Consider the following 21987-nt stretch of genomic DNA (forward strand, 5'->3'; position numbering starts at 1 on the left):
CCTGGAGTAGCAAGCATATTATTTTTCTTCTTCTTACCAGTCTTAGGTCTATCACATCCTGAAGCATGAATCGAATTCTGGATGAGGTTTTCCTTTCTTTTACAATTTTTTCCATCTGATTAAAATACTGGTCCATACGTGGCTGAAAGAGACATAAATCTGTCTGAGGAATTCCAATGCAATTTTACCATGTAGAATTTTCAAGTGACCCAGGAGTACAATTTTCAGCTGAAAGGTCAATGTGGTAGAATTTTAATTGAGCATATGATACCCAAAATAAGAAGCTACAAATTCCAGGATGGCGGCCATGGTCATGTGACTAATTATAGGCCAACAGAATATGAAGGAAAGTGTCAGACTGCAGGTCCCTGTAATCTTCCTTAAGAGAAAGGTAGCTATGGGGCCTCTCCGGTGGCGCAGTGGTTGAGCGCTGGGTTGTGAAGCTGTCCGCAGCCTCTGCAGCGCCAGTTCCATCCCCGGCTGCTCCCCGGCCACCGGAGGAGGGTCCCACATGGCGCGCAGACCTCTCCTGCAGCCCACTGCTCCCCTCAGCGGTGTGCTTCGGTCCTTCTGCCTGCTCTGCTCCCTGCTCTGGCTCTGGTGAATTCTCTCACCCTCCCGCGCTTCTGACTGTACCCAGTGCATGTATAAAACAAAACAAAACAAAACAAAACAAAACAAAACAAAACAAAACAATAAATAAAACATGCCTCTATTAAAAAAAAAAAATTAAAAAAAAAAAAAAAAAGAGAAAGGTAGTTATGTCCTTTACTCTTCACCCAACTTTTTCTGCTGTGAGTGACAAGCACAAGGGATACAACTTAGGGAAGCCAGAATGTTAAGTTGGAAGAACGGGGTTTTTTGATCATCTCTGAGCCACCAAACCAGCCTCAGACTTATCTTTAAACTTCATTTACATGAGTGAGGAAAATACCTCAATTGTGTATAAGACACTGATATTTGGGGTTTTCTGTCAGAACCAAACATAAATTACTTGGCTGATTCAGATACTATGAAACATTTCTTACATTATTTCTTTGAGGCACTTCTCATTCCCCTTACTCAGATAGTACAATGTTATGTTTGAATTACAGTATTTTGAGTAACATTACGGTTAGACAGCTGTGTCATTAGTTATAGCATACACTTAAATTAACTGGGTCTTCCTCATTTCTGTATCACCGTCAAGTCTGGCCCACAGTAGCTATTTGCCCCTTATTTCTGCCCATAATCCATTGTATATACAAATGATCTGTGAAATGATCATGTAGAAAAAGGACAAGAAACAACTAATCTGAACAATTCAAGAATTGGTTATAATTTGGGACCTTCTTTAACTCTGAGTCTAATGAAAACGTGGTAAAGAACAATACAGCCAAATACTGACAAAGAGAAGGGCAAAAGGAAAAAAATAAACAGGGCCAAATGGAACACTGTTGTGGGCAATCTTAGTTCTTTTACAACTGACATGAGTTTCTGGCTGGAGGTTTGGCCAATTTGGATTTTTACCTTTGCTTTCTCAAAATCTAGGTCTTTGCCAATGGTGGTGAGGAGGCGACACAGGCACTCCAGGGATTCTTCATCATGGTTCTTTAGCAGCTTGACCACACAGTCATGCATGATGGCTTCAGTCAGCATCTTGAGTTTAAAGAGTTCTCCAATGAACTTGATGTTGCCAATGGATCTCCGCCGAGCTTTGTCCTTAGCTTCTTCCAGCTCATCGTGAAGCCTGGTCCTCTCTTCTGGCTGATGTGTTAGGAGGAACAATAGCAGCCTGATGATGAAACTGCACTGCACAATAGATTCTAGGAATATGCACTTAGAGTCATGGTAATCTTAGTATTACCGTTCCTGGGAGTCAGGAATATCTTCTGATAATTTAACAGAAACATATACACTTCTCAGAAAATGGAACTAAATTAAAAAATTTGCATTCACTTCAGATATCCAGAACTCAGTGACCTTTCCAAGTCTAGATTCTGAACACCTGTCTCAGAAGGTTGAGTTTCTCTAACTCACAGTACAAAAAGCAATAATGCATTCCTCTAAGCATGATTATAGGATATCCATATGAAAAACAGGTGACAGACACCTACTGAAGTAGTAGACAGATGTTGTAGCTAGTTTCATGAAAATTCTATTTTATAGCGCTCTAAGTGCATAAACATTGACATTGTGTGAAAATACTTACAGCATTGGCAGCCTCAAGTTCTTTCTGCTTCTTCTCAAAGACATCATCATCTGCTTTATCTTTCTCAAACTCCTTCTGGCAACGGTTCAGTAACAGCTTCCGGAAATTCACTGTGTTACCAGGCTTGTCTGCCATGGGTACTTTCAACTGCATCCAGACAGGAAAATGCAAAAGCACCAAGATTACTTAAAGACATGCAATAATTTTCTCAGTATCTATTTTTCTTATTGTGAAAATTAATACTGACTGAACCACAGGTAAGCATTCCATAAGAGGTATCGAATTTGGCATTTGCCATTTCATGAATTCAAGATCCTAAACTGAAGGTGTCGTAAAATTTTATATAGAAAAGGTACATACTCCTCTCATATAAATATACTAAATCTTTTATAATGGGCTTTGCCTTAAGTTGACTTTAAAGCAGAGAGAATTTCATGGCTACAGAACAACTATCATAAATGAGATCCTTATTCTAGAAAATGCAAAGAAGAGCAGACACATTTAAGGATTTTAGAGATATCCTTTCCTCAAGGTATTGTCAACACTGTTATGCTAGTACTTACCTTGACTATCAAAAAATACTGTATTTATTATTTCTTACATACCAAAAGAAAATACTAGCTCTCTAGAAGTGCAACCTAACAGATGGCCCTCTTAGAAGTATTTTTTGATATAAAGAAAGACCCAGAATAGAAGGGAGGAGTCACTGGGAGTCAAGATGCTTATAAAGTTCCCATTCAAAAGCACTAATAATTGCTTCCTAGTAACTGCAGTAGGTCATCTCTTCAAAGTTTTTACTTCTAACCAAATACAGGAATGTTCTTATGAACATGTTTAGAATATAAAGAAAATAGAATGAAGCAGCAATTGACTAAAATAGTCTATTTTTGGACAAAACCCCAAGCAGCACTACTACTCAACCATCACACAACATGGCCAAATGGTTTTTCCAAAATCACAAAGTGGCTCCCAAAGTTCTAGAATGCATGCATGGTCTCTGCCTTAAGTCAGTGTGAGAACTTGGTAAAAACCCAAACACACTATTTATACTCACAAAATTGATAATGTTATCGATCAGAATGGTCTTGGATAGATGCTGATGTGGGCTGAATGGCTAGAGAAACTTCTTGAGAGCTGAGTACTATGAGACTACCTTATATGTGTGCTAGAACTGATGGCATGATCTCCATCATGTTCTCTATGACATATGAAAGACCATTTAACAAGTCCAGTGCCAACGCACCAAGGAATCAAGTATTTCACTATACTTTCCTTTTAGCAGGAAACATTAATTTAAGAAGAGGGGAATAGCACCAAGTACTTTTTAAGACAACCACAGAAAAGCTGACATGAGGCTACACACACATTGAGGCTATACAAATGTGAGAAACTATGAATGTTACATGATTAGGCCTTCTCAATGATTACACAAGAAGGTAGAAAAGAAACACTACCCGAAAACAAAGGTTTTCAAAAGCAAAAGCCAAAGTAAAAAATTATCTCTTGTCAAAGTTAAAAATTATCTCTTGCCAGGACCTAGAATAATGAGCAACACACTACAAAAGAGAACCAAAATGCAGATCCATGAGCAAGTTGGCATACAACAGAGCACCAACATGACATTAGGTTCCAGAAAAATGGTTCTAAAAATCAGAAGTTATTTCCAAGTTGCTACAAGAACATAAGGAGTCAAAGGGCCTATGCAGCTTCTTGGCATATTCACCAGCACTACTGATAGTAACACAAAGGGCAAAACTGACTAATGTGGTAAAAACCACTTGGGCTACAATCTATCAGGATTAAAGAGATGTTTCCTCCATTATGGATTTACTATGTAGAAAATGGGAAGAATGTGGACATTAATATGAAAATCCAAGTCACTGTCTTATGATAAGGGACCAGAATTAAAATGAGTCAGGAAGATTAAACAAACACAACTTGTGATAGATTGGTTTATGGGAACAAACAGAAACTACTTAAGGCAAGGGAGAATTTCCTGACATCAAAGATGTAAAAAGGCACAACTTTATTAAGTATTATGACATAGCTTTTTATAACTTTTGTATAGGGAAGGCTACGTTGAAAGTGTTGGGTTAACTATCAAAAGATATGCTTTCTTTATAAACAGAGGTGATTTTTTTTTAAATTTAATACCTCATTTTTCACATTGCTCACCATTACTTACAGTGGTGACCTCAAAATTAAGCTCTATCTATGTTGCCCTCTCAGCCACCAAGTACACAGGTATTTCTTTTAATCCAGTGTCAATTTCGTTATTTCAAACAAGGCAGGCATAATACCAAGGTATCTAACGTAGAGTGCACCTTTAAGTATCCAATGAAATAAGTTTGGTGAAAGCATTTTATAAGAAAGTTGCAAATGGGATAGTCAGAAATTACTGCATAAAAGAGCACTTTCATGGAATGTAGAGTTACAAATGAGGTTGGAATCCCAACTCTATGATCAATTGTACAAGTTTGAGCAAGTAGCCTCACTGAGCCTCAGCAACTCATCTGCAAAAGGAGACATTCTAATGACTGCAGGCTGAGAGACAATATAGTAGCTATTAAAATGAAGCTTTGGAAACTGTTATAATCCAGCTCTGTCCTGTGACTTTGGTCAGGTTGCTTAGCTTCACTAAATCTGTTTCTTTTGAAAATGGGATGGTAACATCTTACTCTTAGGACTATTGAAAGGACTGACTTGTCTAAATAAAGCATGTGATAGCGGCTGGCACATAGTTAGGAGGCCAATAAATAAGACGGTTTTATATATAGGTATAGAGGTAATGTATTTAAATATTTGTAGATGTATTTAATGGGTTTTTGATTAAAAATTAAGTCACCTATATGTAAAAAAAGGGTATCAAAGAAAGTATAAAGTTAGTTTAGAAGGCAATATGGAGAAAACCACAAAAGGCCAAGAGAAATGACATCTGCTTTCCCAAAATGGTGGTCATGGGGCATTTCACATGTATAGGACATAGAGAAGATGTGATCGTGTATAAGCTTTTAAAACATATTCACATGGAGATATTATTAAAACCAAACAATCAACAACATCATAGATCTCTATGCCTAAATGAATGAATGCCTAGCTACAAAACTCCCTAAAGACCTGCTTTGAAACATAATCCTAATGTCCTCTGGGGACAGTTAACAGGGCTGTGGAAATATGGAAACAGGCTAGTTGAGGACATATATTTTCAGACTGGTGATGTGTGGTAAATTTTTCATTCTTAAAATTCAACAGGATTATGTATTAAGCAAGTATGTTTGTCTGTTGGACACTGGGCAGGAAAACCAATGAAAATGGTTAGTTAGGAACGACATGAAGGGTGGATGTGAGTGTGCTCAGGCTGCTATGATAAAGTGCCTTGGTGGTGACTTACAAAAAGGCATTTACTTCTCACAGTTCTGGAAGTTGGAGGCTCAAGATCAAAGTGGTTAGACTCATTTCTTGGTGAGGGCCCCTTTTCTCATTTGCAGACATCTATCCTCTTCCTTACCCTCAGGTAGCAGAGAGGAAGCTCTAGTGTCTCTTCCTCGTCTTACAAAGGCATTAATACCATGATTGGAGCTCTAACCTATGACCTCATCTAAGCCTATTTACCCTCCCAAGGTTCCACCTCCTAATATTGTGATACTGAAGGACAAGACTCCAACATAAATTTTAGGGGAGCACAAACATTCAGTCCTTAACAAGAGACAAGGAGATGCTTGCAAACAAGATGAAGGGTGATGGCAGAAAGGAAAGTGAGCCTGCAAAATGAAAAAATGCTCTGTAGATAGCTACTGATTTTCATTAAACAGTAGCCCATGACCCAAACTAAGATATTTAAGTGTTTCAAACAGGTTGTTTAGGAGTCAAGGAATATTTTAGTAAGGCTGCCTGGTAAGCTGGATCACACCCATTCTTTCATTTTTACACAGTAAATTAACATTGTCACATTATACTGCAAACTAACAGTGTCTCATCTCACACTGGCCAGTCAGCAATCATATATGAAATTGTCATCTTCAGGTAGTTATTTTCTTCAAGTTGATACATTTATTAATGTTGAAGGCATTTTTTTTAAAAATGCCTTCATTCTTTTAAGAATCGTCAAGGGTTGTGTCAGCAGCATGTCAATTATGGTGATTACACAGGAGTCTAGAAAATGGAAAGACAAGCGCTGGCCTTGAAAAATTTAAAAACATTTACCACTTGGTATATAATACAACTTTGGGGGAATTTATGCTCAAGAAGTAAAAGTCTAGCATGCAACATGCAAGGATAGAGGGCATTTTTTTTTTTTAATACAGCACTGTTTCTGGTTGCAAAACAATAAAACAAGCAAAACTCCCAAACTACAGACAACATGAAGGAGGGAAGAGAGAAATGGCTAGAAACATTATGTCACATATATACTATGGGATATTTTGCAGTTTCTAAAAATGTGTGCAAAATCTACCTGTAGGTGCCAAATCACAAATGAAAAAAAAAAAAAACTAACTAAAAAACAATGCATAATAATTCAAGTAAAGCATAACCAAAAAATCCTTTCATCAGGATTTTGAGGAAGAAAAGCTTAGGATTGTTTGGGGCTGCCATATTAACTTTTTCTTTATGTATCTCTATACTCTTTGTTATTTTTCAATTTAAAATAATCCAGTAAGTTTTTAAAGTTTTTTATTTAAACAAGGGTAGATCATAACAACAGTCACATTAAGCAGCGGCTTATCCATAATTTTTTCCTATTCCAAACCAACTTAAACTATTGCCAGGTCTTTTCAAAGGCCATTTTCATCATGAATAGCCTCTATTAAAAAACCTTAACTTTCACTGCCTATTAGATTAAATCCAAAATGGTAAAGAGCCACTAAGTGTGAGCCAGAAGATCTGGGATCTAGTCCTAATTCTAATGAGTGCCTAGAGGATATCATGACTGCCACAATGAAAATAAGGAGCATGAAACAGAGAATCAGTTTGGTTTTAGGAAACGGTGGTATGTTAGAAGGCAATATGGCAAGTGGGGGGCCTCCCTGGTGGCGCAAAGGGTTAAGCACCACACTATGAAGCAATCCGCAGCCTCTACAGCATGAGTTCGAACCCCAGCCGGACAGGGAGAAACCCACATGGAGCAGCAGACCTCTCCTGACTCTCCCTCTGCTCCCCTCAGCAGTGTACTTCGGTCAATCTGCCTGTTCTGTTCTCCACTCTGTCTCTGGTGAATCCTCTTACCTCCTGCATCTCTGGCCTGTCCCCCAGCTCTTGTATGCATAAATAAATAAATCTTTAAAAAAAAAAATATGGCAAGCGATTTAGTTAAATAATCCTAGATTTGGAGCACTGCCACTTATTAGTTCACTTATTGAGCAAGTTGTTTGCCCTTTTTAAAGTCTCAATTTCTGAATCAACAAAGTGGGGCTAATAATACTGAACTTTTAGGGTTATAATAACCAGTAAAAATAATAAATATACAAACCACCTACCCAAACTGCAACCTAATAGGTGCTAAAAAGATGGTTTCTATTATTATGCAATAATCCTCATTCTGTAGTCAACAATTCAAGATCTTTGTGATCTTTTCCATCAACGACATAGCTTTGAATAAATATATTTAGGACTTACTACAGGCCAGACACTGAAAGAGGAGCTTTCTATCCACTATCTCATTTAATTAATTTTATTGCTGTGATAACAAGTTGTAGGAATTAAATTTACTTTATAGATTAAAAACTGAGGCTTAAAGAGGTTATATAACTAAGGCTATAAAGTTAGCAAGTCAGAGTAAGAATTTGAATTTTAAAGTGTAAACCATTATGCCATACTTGCCCCTTCGGCCTGACACCTGCCTGGGATATGTTCTTCTTTCTCTGGACTTGCACTCCCCCTTCTCCCAGGTCTAATTCAAACTCTTCTTGCTTCACAGAAGTTCATCACGCTTCCACTCTTTCCCCTGCTACTTGAATTTTTTGTCTAAACCCTCCATTCAGGCCATAATACACTGCAGTATCACAGCCTACCATATAGGTGGGTTTTCCCTCTGGTTAATGTTGCTTTTTTAAACATGGATTTTAAGTTTTTTTAAAGACAAAGTTTAACTTTCCGAAGTCCCAACAGTCTTACCTACCTTTGCCACAGGTTCTCAAAAGATATTTAGTAGAATGATACAAATTTGCATTTTTATAGCAAGGCATGACAAGTTGTGATAATTAAAAAAAAACTCAAATGTTAAAGGACACACATTTCTGACACAAGTACCTTGGTAACAGTAACAGGCAGAGGAAACACAGATGGTACACAGCAGTTTAATGACTGCAGAATAGAAGACAATGAACACTAACCAGAAGCTCTTTGGTCTCCCATTCTGTCTTGCCCTAGATTTGACAGGCTGTTGAGATTAAATGGCTGTGGACAATGTAAAGAGAAAAAAAACTAATAGTTTCTAAGAGATGAAATAATTATTTTTGAATCCTTTATGATCATAACTATCCTATCATTTTCATAGAGGCTAGAATTAGAACCAACATGTTTTCAATTTTGAATTTAATTAAATATGACTGTAAGTATTAGCTCTATTTCTATAACATGACACCCCAGGAAATTGATTGCCCATGACAATAATTTAACATAGTGATTTAAACCTTATTCAATCTTCCTCAGATTGGATGGGAGCATATTATGCCTATTTCAGTCTAGTCTTGATATTCTGTCTTCAGAGATGACTACATTTTAATAAAGCAAGATTCATTTCATACAAGGAAGATATTATATTTATAAATGCTAAAAATATATTCTCCCCTTTACGTTGCCCCAATAACACTTCTGGGAAGAATGTGTAGTGAGGGGAGAATATACCTCTTGGAGATTTCTGGTTTTACTCCTTCCTCTCTTCTTACCGTTACTAGACATCGACACATGTTTGCGTAAGCCACAGAGAAACTCGGTTCATCAATAGCCTTCTCAAAGACCAGGTCAATGACTCCTTTCAGGCGCTCCTCTGTGTCAACAGTAAGTCCTGACACTTGCTTCATCAGCTGGTTGAACATCTGTGGTGTCAATTTATTTAATATACTTCGAACTTTTCTAAAAAGCTCCTAAAAGGGCCACAAAATAAAAGCATTATAGTAATTAGACAATAAAGATGCATTCTTCAGGATTAATATTTTGTTTATAATTTGTAAATTCAACAATTATGAATTAAATTTAATCCATGTATTTTAACAAATAGCAAAAAATTATAGTCTCTTTTTCAATATTAAATAAGATTCCTAGGAACTAGTATATTCATACTTCACTAGGGATATCTTCTGGTACAGTTCATTTTTTAAATGAGATAATATTGGATTTTCCTGCACATTTCTAAGGGCAATTTGGCCATATACGTGTTAGAAGTTTTAAAGTGGTGATGTATCCTTTGAATCAGCAATTTTGCTTTCAGAAATCGACTCATCTTTAAAGATAGGTAAAAAAAGATTTTGGCCCAAATAACTTTCACTATAACCATTTACAGAAAATAATTTAAATGTCCTAAATTAGGTATTTGTCTCAATGACGGTAAAATATGAGTTATGGTACACAATACTAGGCAGTAGTCTTTCAAAATGTGGTAGAAACTCTCACTATAATTAGGAATAGAAGAGAACTTCCTCAACTAGAACAATTGTATCTATATCCTTACTTAATGGTGAAAGAATGAAAGCCTTCTTCCTGATACTGGAAACAAGGCAAAAATGTCCATTCTCACCATTCCTATTCAAAAATCATACTGGAAGTCCTAGTGAGTTCAATGAAACAAAGAAAAAGAAATACAACCCATAAAGATTGTAAACAAAGAAACAAAACTATTCACTGTGATTGTCTACATAAAAAATTTGTAATTTACAAAAACAGATGCTATAGTAAGAGTTTAGCAAGGCTGTAGAATATAATGTCAATATACAGATATCAATCTTACCATATTAGCAACAATTTAAATTACATTTTTTAAAGTACCATTTACAGTAGCAACACAAAAAAACATAAAATAGTTAAAAATTTAACACAATATCCAAAAGTACTATATGATGGCAGTAATCAAAGATGACCTAAATAAATGGAGATCTATATCATATGCATGTATCAGAAAATTTATTATTAAGTTCTCAGTTTTCTCCATAGTGATCTACAGATTGAACACAACCCAAATAAAAATCCTAGTAGGGTTTTATTTTTTGGTAGTAATTAAGAAGCTAAGTCTATAATTTATATGGGAAGTCAAAAAATAACTAGATAGCCTAAACAATTTTGAAAAATAATAAAATTGGAGGACTCACACAATATGATTTTAACTGTTACTATATAAAGCTACTTTTAAAAGACAGTGTAGAATTGGCAAGAAAGGAAGCATTCAGATCACTGGAACAGAATATAAAGTGTAGAAATAAGTTTATACATCTATGATGTATTGATTATCAACAAAGATTCAATGGAGAAAGAAAAATAATTTCAACAAATGGTGCTGAAACCTTCTGCTCTCCATATGCAAAAAACCAAAACTACAAGATACGAAACACTGATTTATATCCTACACATATAACAGAAAAATTAACTAAAACAAGAACACAGATCTAAATGTAAAGCCTAAAGCTCTAAACTTCTACAAGACAACATAGGAGAAAAGCTTTGTTTTTTGGATTACGCAAAGATTTCTTAGATATAACAGCAAAAGCACATTCTATGAAATAAACTGATAAATTGAGCATCATCAAAATTAAAAACTTCTGTAAAAGATATTAAAAGAATGAAAAGACAAACCATAGGTTGGGAGGAAATTTTTGCAAAGCACACATTTGAGAAGGGATTTGTATCTGGAATATATAAAGAATTCACAAACTCAGCCTTAGAAAATGTACTATCCAATGATAAAAAAGCAAAAGATAAACAAATTTTAGCAGAGATGATACACAAATGGCAAATAAGTACATGAAAAAGATGTGTTTGGAGACGTCATCAACATGGTGGCAAGGAAACACTGCGAGTGTAATAACTCCCATTAAAAAAAAAAAAAAAAAAGTTAATAGGAGGAAAAGTGGCAGGTCCCTGAGAAAACTGGAACACGGAAGATAAATGGGAGACTCTGGTAAACTGCCCAAAGAAGAAAGTTGCCATAAAAGAGGACTAGAAGGGAGGAAAGCTCAGAACCCTGCTACCCTCCCCCACCCACAAAGTCGGCACTCTCTGACCAACAGAAAGGAGGAAAAAGATGTGTTTATTCAACATACTAATCACTTTGGAAATGCAATGAGATACCACCACATACCCATTAGAAATGTCAAAATATATAAAGCAGAAAACAAATGCCAAGAAGATGTAAAATCATTGAAACTTTCATGTCTTGACAGTAGAAATTCAAAGTGGCCTGTAAAACTATCTTAGAATAACAGCTTGGTTACACTTCTATTTACCATACAACTCTGTGCTCCCATAACTAGTAACTTACTCCAAAGTAAGAAAACCATATGTTCACATAAATCCTACACGTATGTTTACAGCAATTTTAATCGTAATTGCTAAAATCTGGAGACTGTCTATACTGTGAGTGGATAAATAATCTATGTCATATCCAAACTATGAAATATCACTGGGTAATAAAAAATAAACTAATCACACATATAATAACATGAATGAATTGCAAATGTATATGCTAAGTTAAAAAAGTTATATTCTCACTTCCAATAAGGTAAATGCAAATCAAAACTACAATGACATATCATCTCATATCTGTGAGAACAGTATACATCAAAAAGACTTCCAACAACAAGGGTTAGAGAACATGCAGAGAAAGAGGGTTCCCTTTTATTTTGTTGGGAATGTAAGTTGGTGCAGCTATTTTGGAAAGCAGCCTGGACCGATCTGAAAAAAGTGAAAATGGAAATACTGTAATGATCCTGCAACACTTTTGGTAATCTAGCCACAGAGCACAAAACTATCAGCACAAAAAATTATACGCTTCACAATGTTTATCACTGTATTATTTACAAAGGCTAGCAATATAGAGCAACCTAAGTGCCTACTGATAGAGGACTGGATAAAGAAGATGTGGTATTTGGAATACTACTAAGCCATAAGGAAAAGATGAAACATTGCTAATTGCAGCAAAATGAAAGAAGTTCAAAGGGATTATGTGAAGTAAACTAGAAAAATAAATACAAATATTGGACAATTTCACCTAGGTAATATAACAGATAACTGATAAAGCAAAATTATTATAAACTAACAGAACTGATAAGCAAACTGAGGTTTCTGAGATTAAGAGGGATGGGGAAGGGGTAGTAAGGGATGGCTGTAGTGACAAAAATAAATTATGGAAAAAGTCCTACGTTGGCTATTAAAATTTCTGTTAACTCAAAAAAAAAGCAGGGGGAGGCACAGAATCAACTTAATTCCATTTATATGATAATCTGGCAAAGGATGAACACAAAGCAGTGTAAGGAAATTTTGAAGGGCTGATAGAAATGCACTCTATCTTGATTTTGGTGATTGTTACATACTGTGGCTATTTTACAACCATCACAACAGTACATCAAAAAGTAATTTTCACTAAATGTAAATAATCCTCAATGAAAATGTCAAAATCCAAGAAACATGCTATAATAACTGGAAAAATCTATAAAACATTGTGTTTGCTCCCTATATACAGCAAAAGATGAATAAAGACTTGATACAACCTGACAGAATTAAAGGAATTAATTTCATTTACCCTAAAGAGTTCTGAGGGCAGGATAAGCACAGAAAGATAAAAAAACAATACAAGACAAAACAACACCCAAAATACCCTAAAACAAAGTGTGTTTCTCAATTATAACTTAAATGAGGAAAGACCTGACAAGAGAACATAAAGCAATGTACTAACTAGACTAGCACGGGTAATCACTGAGATCTGAAAATATATTTTTAAGAAAAGCAAATACTGACCTCAGTTTGATGACATGAACTCTCTACCCACAGCCTGTTTTCAAAAGCACACAGAAAGCAATTTCAAGAGAAAATAATAGGTTGTCTGGGATCCACAATGATTTTTAACATAATGTATTTAATAGGAAAAAATATAAAAAGTCTTAAGAGTTCTCTAGATAGCAGTAGGACAAAATGACAAGCAAAAATAAATCAAAACAGAATTATTATAATTCCAGAACAACTTCAGAATGTGCTTTTGTTCTCACCTGAGTTTTAATGTTTTCAGGATCCTCTGCTTGGCTATCTCGCTTCTGGCTGGGCTTCCAAGCATTCTCTGCCTTCTTCAGGTGCACATCTTCTTTTACAGAAACCGTGATGATCTTCCTGGGTTCTCTTCTCTGGCCAGGTTGAGATCTCCGCGGTCCAACGCTCAACAACTAGGACAAGAATATTCTTTATTATATCTACAGAGTACTTACAATTTACTGTCTCTGCTGTGCTGCTGCTGATGACACCAAACACTTCTAAATGCAAAGACGGATGGGTGTTAGGCACTCAAGTTAGATGTGATATTTGTGTGTGTGTGTGTGTGTGTGCATGTGCCTTAGACATCATTAATGTAATGTTCTCCACCACTACAATTTTTGATCCTGAAGTCCTCCTAAGTGAGATAAAGTAATGAAAAATTTTAAGGTAATGCTAAATTGAGAAAGTTGTTTCTAACACCACCACAAAAGATAATCACTAGCTAAAGCTCTATTTTTCACTAGTTGTGTCACTTTGGACTGGCACTTAAATAATTGAAAAAAATTGCAGGCAATACAGTGAAGTCTCAAGGGTTACAAATTTGCTTCAAAAACTGGGCTTCTAAACTTCCAATGTGTAACACAATACCTCTTAATGTTAAAATTCTCTGTAGTACAGACACCCAGCCTACTGCAGAACTTAACAGATCACTCTAAATTTGCTGGGACAGAAACACTCTCTTTCTTTATCATTAGTGAGAGTCCAACTTGTTCCCTGAAAAAAGGTCTTCTTTCCCTGTGTCAACTATTTCTTCTGCTAAAGTCCTACTACACTCATTCTGGCATGTCACACTGGTCATCAAACTAACTGTTGCTACTGCAAGAAAATAATGGGGTGAGTTAAATATTGTATTCTGTGTACTGAAACAAGTTATATTAGTTGCTACCTTAAATGTTTGAAAATAATTTTTCAAGGTTAAATATTCATGTGTTAATACTAAGTTCTGCTCCTACCAGCCCTGCTGCTTATTAAGTCTTTACTTTTACTGGTCTATCATTCCCTAAATTCTGAATAAATATTGTTATTAGATTTTAAGAGGGAAGGAAAAATACTTCACATAAGACATATAGACCAGAATATATCTCACTCTATGCCCCAATACTATCCTTTTAAATTCACATACTTGAGAGAAGGCAACAGGAACTTAAATGGCATGCTTTATATAAAAATACAGTTACTAAGAGACTGGTTTGAGGCTTAAGCAGATAAGCTTAAAAGTGAACAAATCACATAGTCTCAAAATTATTCTCTAGCACTTCACCATTTGCCCTAATTAGAGATGTCAGTATCAAGGATGCATCAGAACTAGGAGTTAGAATTTCTAAGTTGTACACACCAATCTTTCAAATGCATTCAGTTAAGGATTCAGGACTACTGATGTGATCTCAAAGGATTTGGTTAACATTAAAAAAAACTGAGGTCAGATAACCTCAGAGGTACTAGGCATGGTATAACTGACACAGAATTAAAAAGAGGATTATCAGACTGTAAAAGTAGCAACAAGGAACATTTACCGGCCCAGAGAGAATGACTACAAGGCTATTTATTTATAAAATGGAAACTCTGATATGACAAAACAATTCTGTCTAAAAAACAAGTAAACCAAGTGTGATTTGGTTTTTATAATGCAGGTTATTATCTGGTTTTGGCTCATCTTTTTCAATGCTTGGATATATATTAAATAAACAATTATATCTCACAAGACATTTAACTTAATCCTTGCATTTACACATGAAAATTTGTCAAGAACAAAGGTTGCTGAGTATAATGAAAGGTAATAATGTCAAAATCATAAGCAGCCATACCACACCTAATTTGGAGAGATAATTTTAATGATGTTTGAATAAAGTTAGAAATGTCCATTTCTTTAAAAAACTGTGCAAACACCAATGAATATATCTTGAGATTTGAATCTAAAATGTAAGTAAAAGACTTATGCCACATCTCCCTGTCCCATGACAAATGTGTGAATATTAAATGACAGATATGGAAATGTAATAAATACTTCTAAATAGGTAACATTGTTTCAAAGAAAAAAGTTTTGAAAAACTAATCAACAACTGTTGGTTCAGGATAAAAGCGTTGAAATTATAACCCATGGTCAAGCTCTTATAAGCCACATTAAAAAGTTTTATCTCTGAATGAACAATGTAAAAAAATTTTTAAAAAAAAGGAAAAAAATTTAAAAAGAAGTTATATCTCTGGGTATAACTAAGATATTGTTGACAAATATTTATCAAAGTATTTTTAGTCCTCAACAGATTTGCTACACTTATAAATAAATGCATAACATGATTAATTAATGAATTTCTTAGGGTGCTTATATTTAAACTCTGAAAATGAATTCACTGTGACATCAATGTCTGGAATGACTGGTAGAATGGAGAAAAGTGGCAGACTAGAAGACAAAAGAAATAGACCTTTGAGACTAATTCTGAAACCTATGAACACAGTTATTGTGAGCAAATCTCTTAAATTTGCTAAACTTAAATTTCCTTGCATATCAAAGACTCAATTCTCCTACCTGTAAAACTTACTATGAGGCTCATGGAATATAAGACATGTAAAAGGACCTTGAACAACTAGGTATGGTATCATCAGTAATACCAAAGAACAAATGTATTTTTAATAAGCTGATGGGTAGACTCATCTAATTACCTTCAAACATTTCATGTTGTTTTTGTGTGAGTGAAAAACTTAACACAAATTATCAAATTTATAGTATCCTTCTGAAATTGCACCTTATGATGAATGTCTTATTTGCAAAATACAAACAAAATAGAGGCTCCGGTATTAAGTTATGGAGTATATATATTTTAAAAAAAGTTTGGTCTCTCTCATTAAAGGAGAAACAATCCTGAACCTCAGTTAGAAGAGGAACTTAAGGTGTATGTGCTCAAAGTCAAAAAATATTAAAATTCAAAAGAAGCATCAAAATTTGGAGTTGATTAGCTAGTAAGCTGCAGTTTTTTCTTTTTTTCTTTTTTTTTTTTTTAAAGAGGTATGTATTTTTTTTATTTGTTTGTTTGTTTGTTTGTTTATGTATACATGCACTGGGTAGTCAGAAGTGCGGGAGGGTGAGAGGATTCACCAGAGCCAGAGCGGGGAGCAGAGCAGGCAGAGGGACCGAAGTACACTGCCGAGGGGAGCAGCGGGCGGCAGGAGAGGTCTGCGCGCCATGTGGGACCCTCCTCCGGTGGCCGGAGAGCAGCCGGGGATCGAACTGGTGCTGCAGAGGCCGCGGGCAGCTTCGCAACCCAGCGCTCAACCGCTGCGCCACCGGGGAGGCCCTGCAGTTTTTTCTTAATCAAGCTGGAAGTTTTAATTTTTTACTCACTGTTATTCTTAAACGCACTAAATAAGATAGCATACCATCTCTACTTTAAAATTTAATATACATTACTCCCATCTCATTTAGAGACTGTAACCTCAAAGTCCTCTGTTAACCCAGATAATCAAAGAAAATAGGACCAAATATTCATCCTACCAATTTATTGATGCAAACTGTTCCTTTAAGAGAGAGAGAGTAATACTATGAACAGAAAACTCTTATTGCTAGGGTTTTTATTTTAGAATTTTTATAGTATTTCAGCAATCTCAAAGTTAGCTGAAACAATTATGACTGGCAAAGGTTACTAGAGTAGGTCCTCAGCCCCAGCTCAGAACATTGTGTTTGGGGTACTTTCTATGATGGCTGTCAAGAGATTACCATTAAAATTAACACCACAATTGTTAAGCACCTTGACTTTTAAAAAACTAGAGAAATAATACCACCTAGGTATACCCAATAGATATGTATTTAATGCCCATCAAAAGATCTCTATGCTTAAAATTGTAATTGCACCTGGAATTTTAAAAACAATTGCCACACATTAAAATATTTTATAACAGGAATCTTGCAGGCAAGTTTATACAAGAAGTCATGGCTACTTAGGTCATACTATGAAGCATACCCGGTGGACCTTACTATCTTTGAATGGCAATTTATAAGTCAATTGAAAAGCTGGCAAAACTTATTAGAAGTATGACAGAACCAGAAACTATAAAGAGCAGGGCCTACTGCTTTTTATTGGAACAGCACTGTTTACTGATGTTGGATATTTAAGTCCTATGAAATGTTCATCTGTATCTACACCAATACACCAAAGCAAGTTTGCTAAATTAAGTGGAAGGTGTCTGTTAGCTATAGGTGAGGTTAGAAGAATTACTTGCATTAAAGCTTATTGTTATGTATTAATATATTAATATTATCCTGATAAATCTCAATTTCACTTAAAAAATAGCTTGTAGCATATAAAAGTACTGAATTAAACTGACTTTTTTGAAGACACTACAAATTTTAAATAGCTCACTTCCAGTCAAATTTTAAATAGCTCACTTCCAGCTATTTATCAGATAAATAGCTCATTTATCTGATATATGTAGATATATAGATTAGTGGGCAAATACACATTGTGACAATTACCTTTAAAATTCATTTTATGATTTTGATATTTTAAAAGTGACAAAGCTTATCCTCATATCACAAATTTCTTTTTTGCTACATCTAATTATTACATAATAGCTAGCTGGTAATGAAAAAGGGTAGAATATGGCTAGGAAAAGGAGTGACAATTCATAACTTCTGTGAGTGGCATATGAACAAAATTGAGCAATATGATAACCACAGATGCTGTGAGAAAATAGCAAAATGGAATCAACATTTTTTCAAATGCCTGGCAAAACAAAACTATAAACCAAAACTAAAATAAAAACAAATTAATAGATATATAAATTTTGAACCACCAGAAAAGGAAAATAATCTGAAAAATAAGTTATGATATGGTTTCTAGAAAGCTGCTTTCTAAGACTTTCCAGTGAGGTATTGCATACATTAGAAAAATTTTAACTTAGTATTTAGAGAAAATAAAGTTTAAAATTCAAATGTGTGAGAACAGATTATACACATAGAGGTCTTTAAGATGGCAATGCTCAATAAATAACATTTACAAATTCAGGAGATTTTCTGTAGGTTTTACAAAGTCTCCAACACACTGTGGGCATTCAAGTATGTTCAGTGGACACAGGAAAATAATCAAATAATTCAACAAACTGACATTTGTTTTCAGATGGTGAAGTCTTATTTCAAAGCAGGTTTCACAAGTTGCCATTACAGAAATAAAAAGGTGATGGGGAAGTAAAAAGTGTCACCTTATATAAAATATTTTTACAAACATAAAATCAAACAGTTTAACAGAGTGATCTGCAAATGTACATCAACCCCCACGCTCCTCCAGAATTTTAGATTAAATGCTCTCTCTCTGACACTGCAACTTGAAAAAAAGGAGATCTTCTCATCATTGGCAACTTTCCCCTATGCTTTCTGCAAGTCTACAAAGCATGAGGAGGCAGAGAGTGCCAAATCCTGCACAGTGCAGTGCCCAGCATGACTCCACTGGTGATGCCACTTCCACTGCCGAAGAGCCTGCCACTGGCGGTATAAAAGCAATCTGCAATTTACTGATACTGCACTCTTCTGTACATGTCATTTGTTCATATTTTTACAACCTACACTAAATGAGAAGAGCAAAACAGAAACTATTGTACCACCAGAGACTACTGGGAAAAAAAGGATTCAGCGCACCCCTAGAGGCAGGCTCTTCAGGGGTGGGTGCGATATCACCAGTGGAGTGCAAGTTGGGCCTGTGCTCTGATCCAGAATTGGCAATCCATGCCTGCTCTGCACGTTACAGATCTGTAGAAACAAAGACAAAGAGATGACCATTAGCTGGATAGTAACAGAGATCTCTAGTATATCAGGCACCTCAAAACAAAGTAGGAGTCCTAGTCAAGACTGGTTCTATTTTTAACCCATTTACAGGTCAATTCAACAGAAAAAATAAGAGAAAAACAAAACAAAACAAAACAAAAGACCAAATTAATGCAGACCAACTTCTTTCAAGTAAAAACAACTCAAGTGTATTCTTTATTTACTTTAATATAGTATAGAAAGGATAGTCTTTGCCTCTTCTACTTCTTCGTGGTTAGAGGAATCAACGATTAAGTGTCGCTCTCTTGCCTTTTGACAAGATGTCATGGAGTCTATGACAGTTTCTAACTAATTGGGTTGTAGGGAACTTGCACTTACAGGTACACCTCTTCCACCAGGGGTTTGTCTTCCAAAATCTGCAAAGGCTGGAGTAAAGTCAGGACCTCGAGGCAAAATCCTAGGATCTAGAGTTCGCATTGGCAATTTGGGTTGGTTGATCTGCATGAGAAGCAAAGGAACAACTTTTAGAGCGTTCAATGCCACAAAGACAACAAAAACTTATGACTGAAAAGTGTGTGTCTGCTAAAGGTAAACACTGCTGAACCAATGGAACTTCAGTATGAACCATGGTAGCATCTCCTGGCTAGCCTTGAGAGTCCTTAGGTCCACAGAGGTTCTACTGCTCTTGGGACTAACCATCCTAAAACTTCCAAGGGAAGGCTGGACCCATCAGTAGACTGGCTCATTAGACATTTAGGACAAATAAAATGGCACAACACAAGCTATTTTGAGACCCTATGAACTACTGCCAAATTTTAAGGTTTCTTTCTAGGATATTCACCAGGGTATCAGAGCAACGGCTGTCGGAATACAGCCATTGTCATTTTGTTTTGATGCTGTTTGCCTTATGATTAGTAAAATACACAATCTGAGTGGACAGTAAGTCTCATAAGGAAACACTTTCATGTGCAATAACATTTAAAATCTCACTTTTTCTGCCTTGTTTATCTGAGATACCTGGCCGTTCATAGGCATATAATGTGACTATAGCTGAGTCAAACAGTAAGTTGAGTAGTTCTGCAAGAAATCACAAATGAGTAGCTAAAGTGAGGAATAAAGCAGGAAGACAGGAGGAATCTTGTCTAAGAGGATAATCTAATTCAGTGGATATAAAATTTGCCATCTGAAGTACTGAAGTAACCTCAAATTGGCACCACCAATCGTTCAACTGTCCTCACATTAAGCACCTAAAGAGAAGACTTACATATCAAGAGAAATAAGAGGAACTGTTGCTGTGAGAGTAAAATAATACAAACAGGTCTAGATAAGCAGCTGCTGGGAATCTCAATAGAAGTGGATCTCATTCTGTAAGTTACCCTGTGCATTTAAATTAGGAACTAGGGCCTCCCCGGTGGCGCAGCGGTTGAGTGCTGGGTTGCGAAGCTGCCCGCAGCCTCTGCAGAGCCGGTTCAATCCCCGGCTGCTCCCCGGCCACCGAGGGAGGGTCCCACATGGCGCGCAGACCTCTCCTGCCGCCCGCTGCTCCCCTCAGCAGTGTACTTCCGTCCTTCTGCCTGTTCTGCTCCCCGCTCTGGCTCTGGTGAATTCTCTCACCCTCCCGCGCTTCTGACTGTACCCAGTGCTTGTATAAGTAAATAAATAAATCTTTAAAAAAAAAAAAAATAAAATAAATTAGGAACTAGTCATCTCTCTTCAAATCAGAAATACTTCAAGCTTAGTCACTGGTTCATCTTCAAGTTACATGAAAATACTTGAAAAATTACATCTGATGTTACCCCTCCCCTGTTTTTGTTTGTAAACAGAGTACTCATTGTAATAATTTTCTGTAAGCACCATTAAGATCAGACATAAAGGAAAGGGTGCCTATCTATTTTCACAGAACTGAAACTGAAGCACAGTTAAGTATCTATGAGGAGATTCTGAGATATACACTATTTGAACCATGTTAACTTTCACTTATATTTGTCAAAGACCTTCTTATATTTCTGACTTATTCGTCATGGCACGCTATTTCATTCTGAAATTTTAGAACAGTGGGTAAAGAGCTATACCTAACCTTAGACTACTAGTCCAACAGACACAATTTTCACCACATCACTGGGAAACAATCACAATGGCAGACAAATCAATTAATACATTTTAAAACCATCACTCAAATATGGACCAAGGCCCAAGACTGCTGTAAGCTAGAGTAAACCCAAAACCCAAAAGTATTTAGAGAAACTATAATTCTTAAACTTTACATATATTAATTCAAATACCACCTCATCTAACAATTCCTAAAAACTGCTTTTATCTCTCATATTTGCACTAAGTAAAAACCCAATTCTCACTCCAAAAAGACAATTTTCTTCAAGCATGCAGCTTACTTTGTCAAGGACCACATCACTGATTGGTGGCAGGCCCTCTGGTTTCTGTATACAGGCTGGCATGAACTGGAAGTCCAGAAGAAACTCCCTGTCATACTGCTTCTTGCCTTCAGTATCAGTAGGCTTCCAGGATTCTAGAAAGAGGGATACTGTCAAACAACTGTCTATAAAATCATTATATGTATATCCATTAAAACTGTAACAAGCAAGACTCCAACATTTATCTTATAAGCAAACAAAAAGACAAACACTGAGCAATATTCAGAAAATGTCATGAAAAGTAACCTTTGGCCAGGGACATGTAATAATCCTTATTAAACAAACTACTATTGAACTACAAACACTTTAAATGCCTCAGGAATAAGGAATTTGAGAATTTTCTTGGTTTCATGGCAAAAAAAGAATACTTATTGTTCATTTGGAAATGT

General features: G+C 35.8%; 1 protein-coding gene across 10 annotated transcripts in view; it reads right to left on the minus strand.

The window, feature by feature from the left end:
* EIF4G3 (eukaryotic translation initiation factor 4 gamma 3) overlaps positions 1-21987 on the minus strand; it is a 233278-nt gene that overhangs the window by 44020 nt on the left and 167271 nt on the right. For 9 of the 10 annotated variants that reach the window (XM_054690849.1, XM_054690847.1, XM_037501168.2 and 6 more), the window contains 7 exons: positions 21560-21693; positions 19548-19667; positions 13381-13551; positions 9076-9273; positions 2192-2338; positions 1510-1746; positions 38-142 (listed from right to left, as the gene is read on the minus strand). In XM_054690849.1, coding sequence (XP_054546824.1) covers positions 38-142; positions 1510-1746; positions 2192-2338; positions 9076-9273; positions 13381-13551; positions 19548-19667; positions 21560-21693 — 1112 coding nt within the window. Of the gene's footprint in view, positions 1-37; positions 143-1509; positions 1747-2191; positions 2339-9075; positions 9274-13380; positions 13552-19043; positions 19155-19547; positions 19668-21559; positions 21694-21987 lie in introns of all 10 variants that reach the window. The other variant, XM_037501173.2, reaches the window with a different exon arrangement.

Source organism: Talpa occidentalis, unplaced genomic scaffold (genome assembly GCF_014898055.3).
Source record: "Talpa occidentalis isolate TD23 unplaced genomic scaffold, MPIMG_talOcc4v2.1 talOcc4.9, whole genome shotgun sequence".
In the NCBI taxonomy this organism is placed as follows: Eukaryota; Metazoa; Chordata; class Mammalia; order Eulipotyphla; family Talpidae; genus Talpa; species Talpa occidentalis.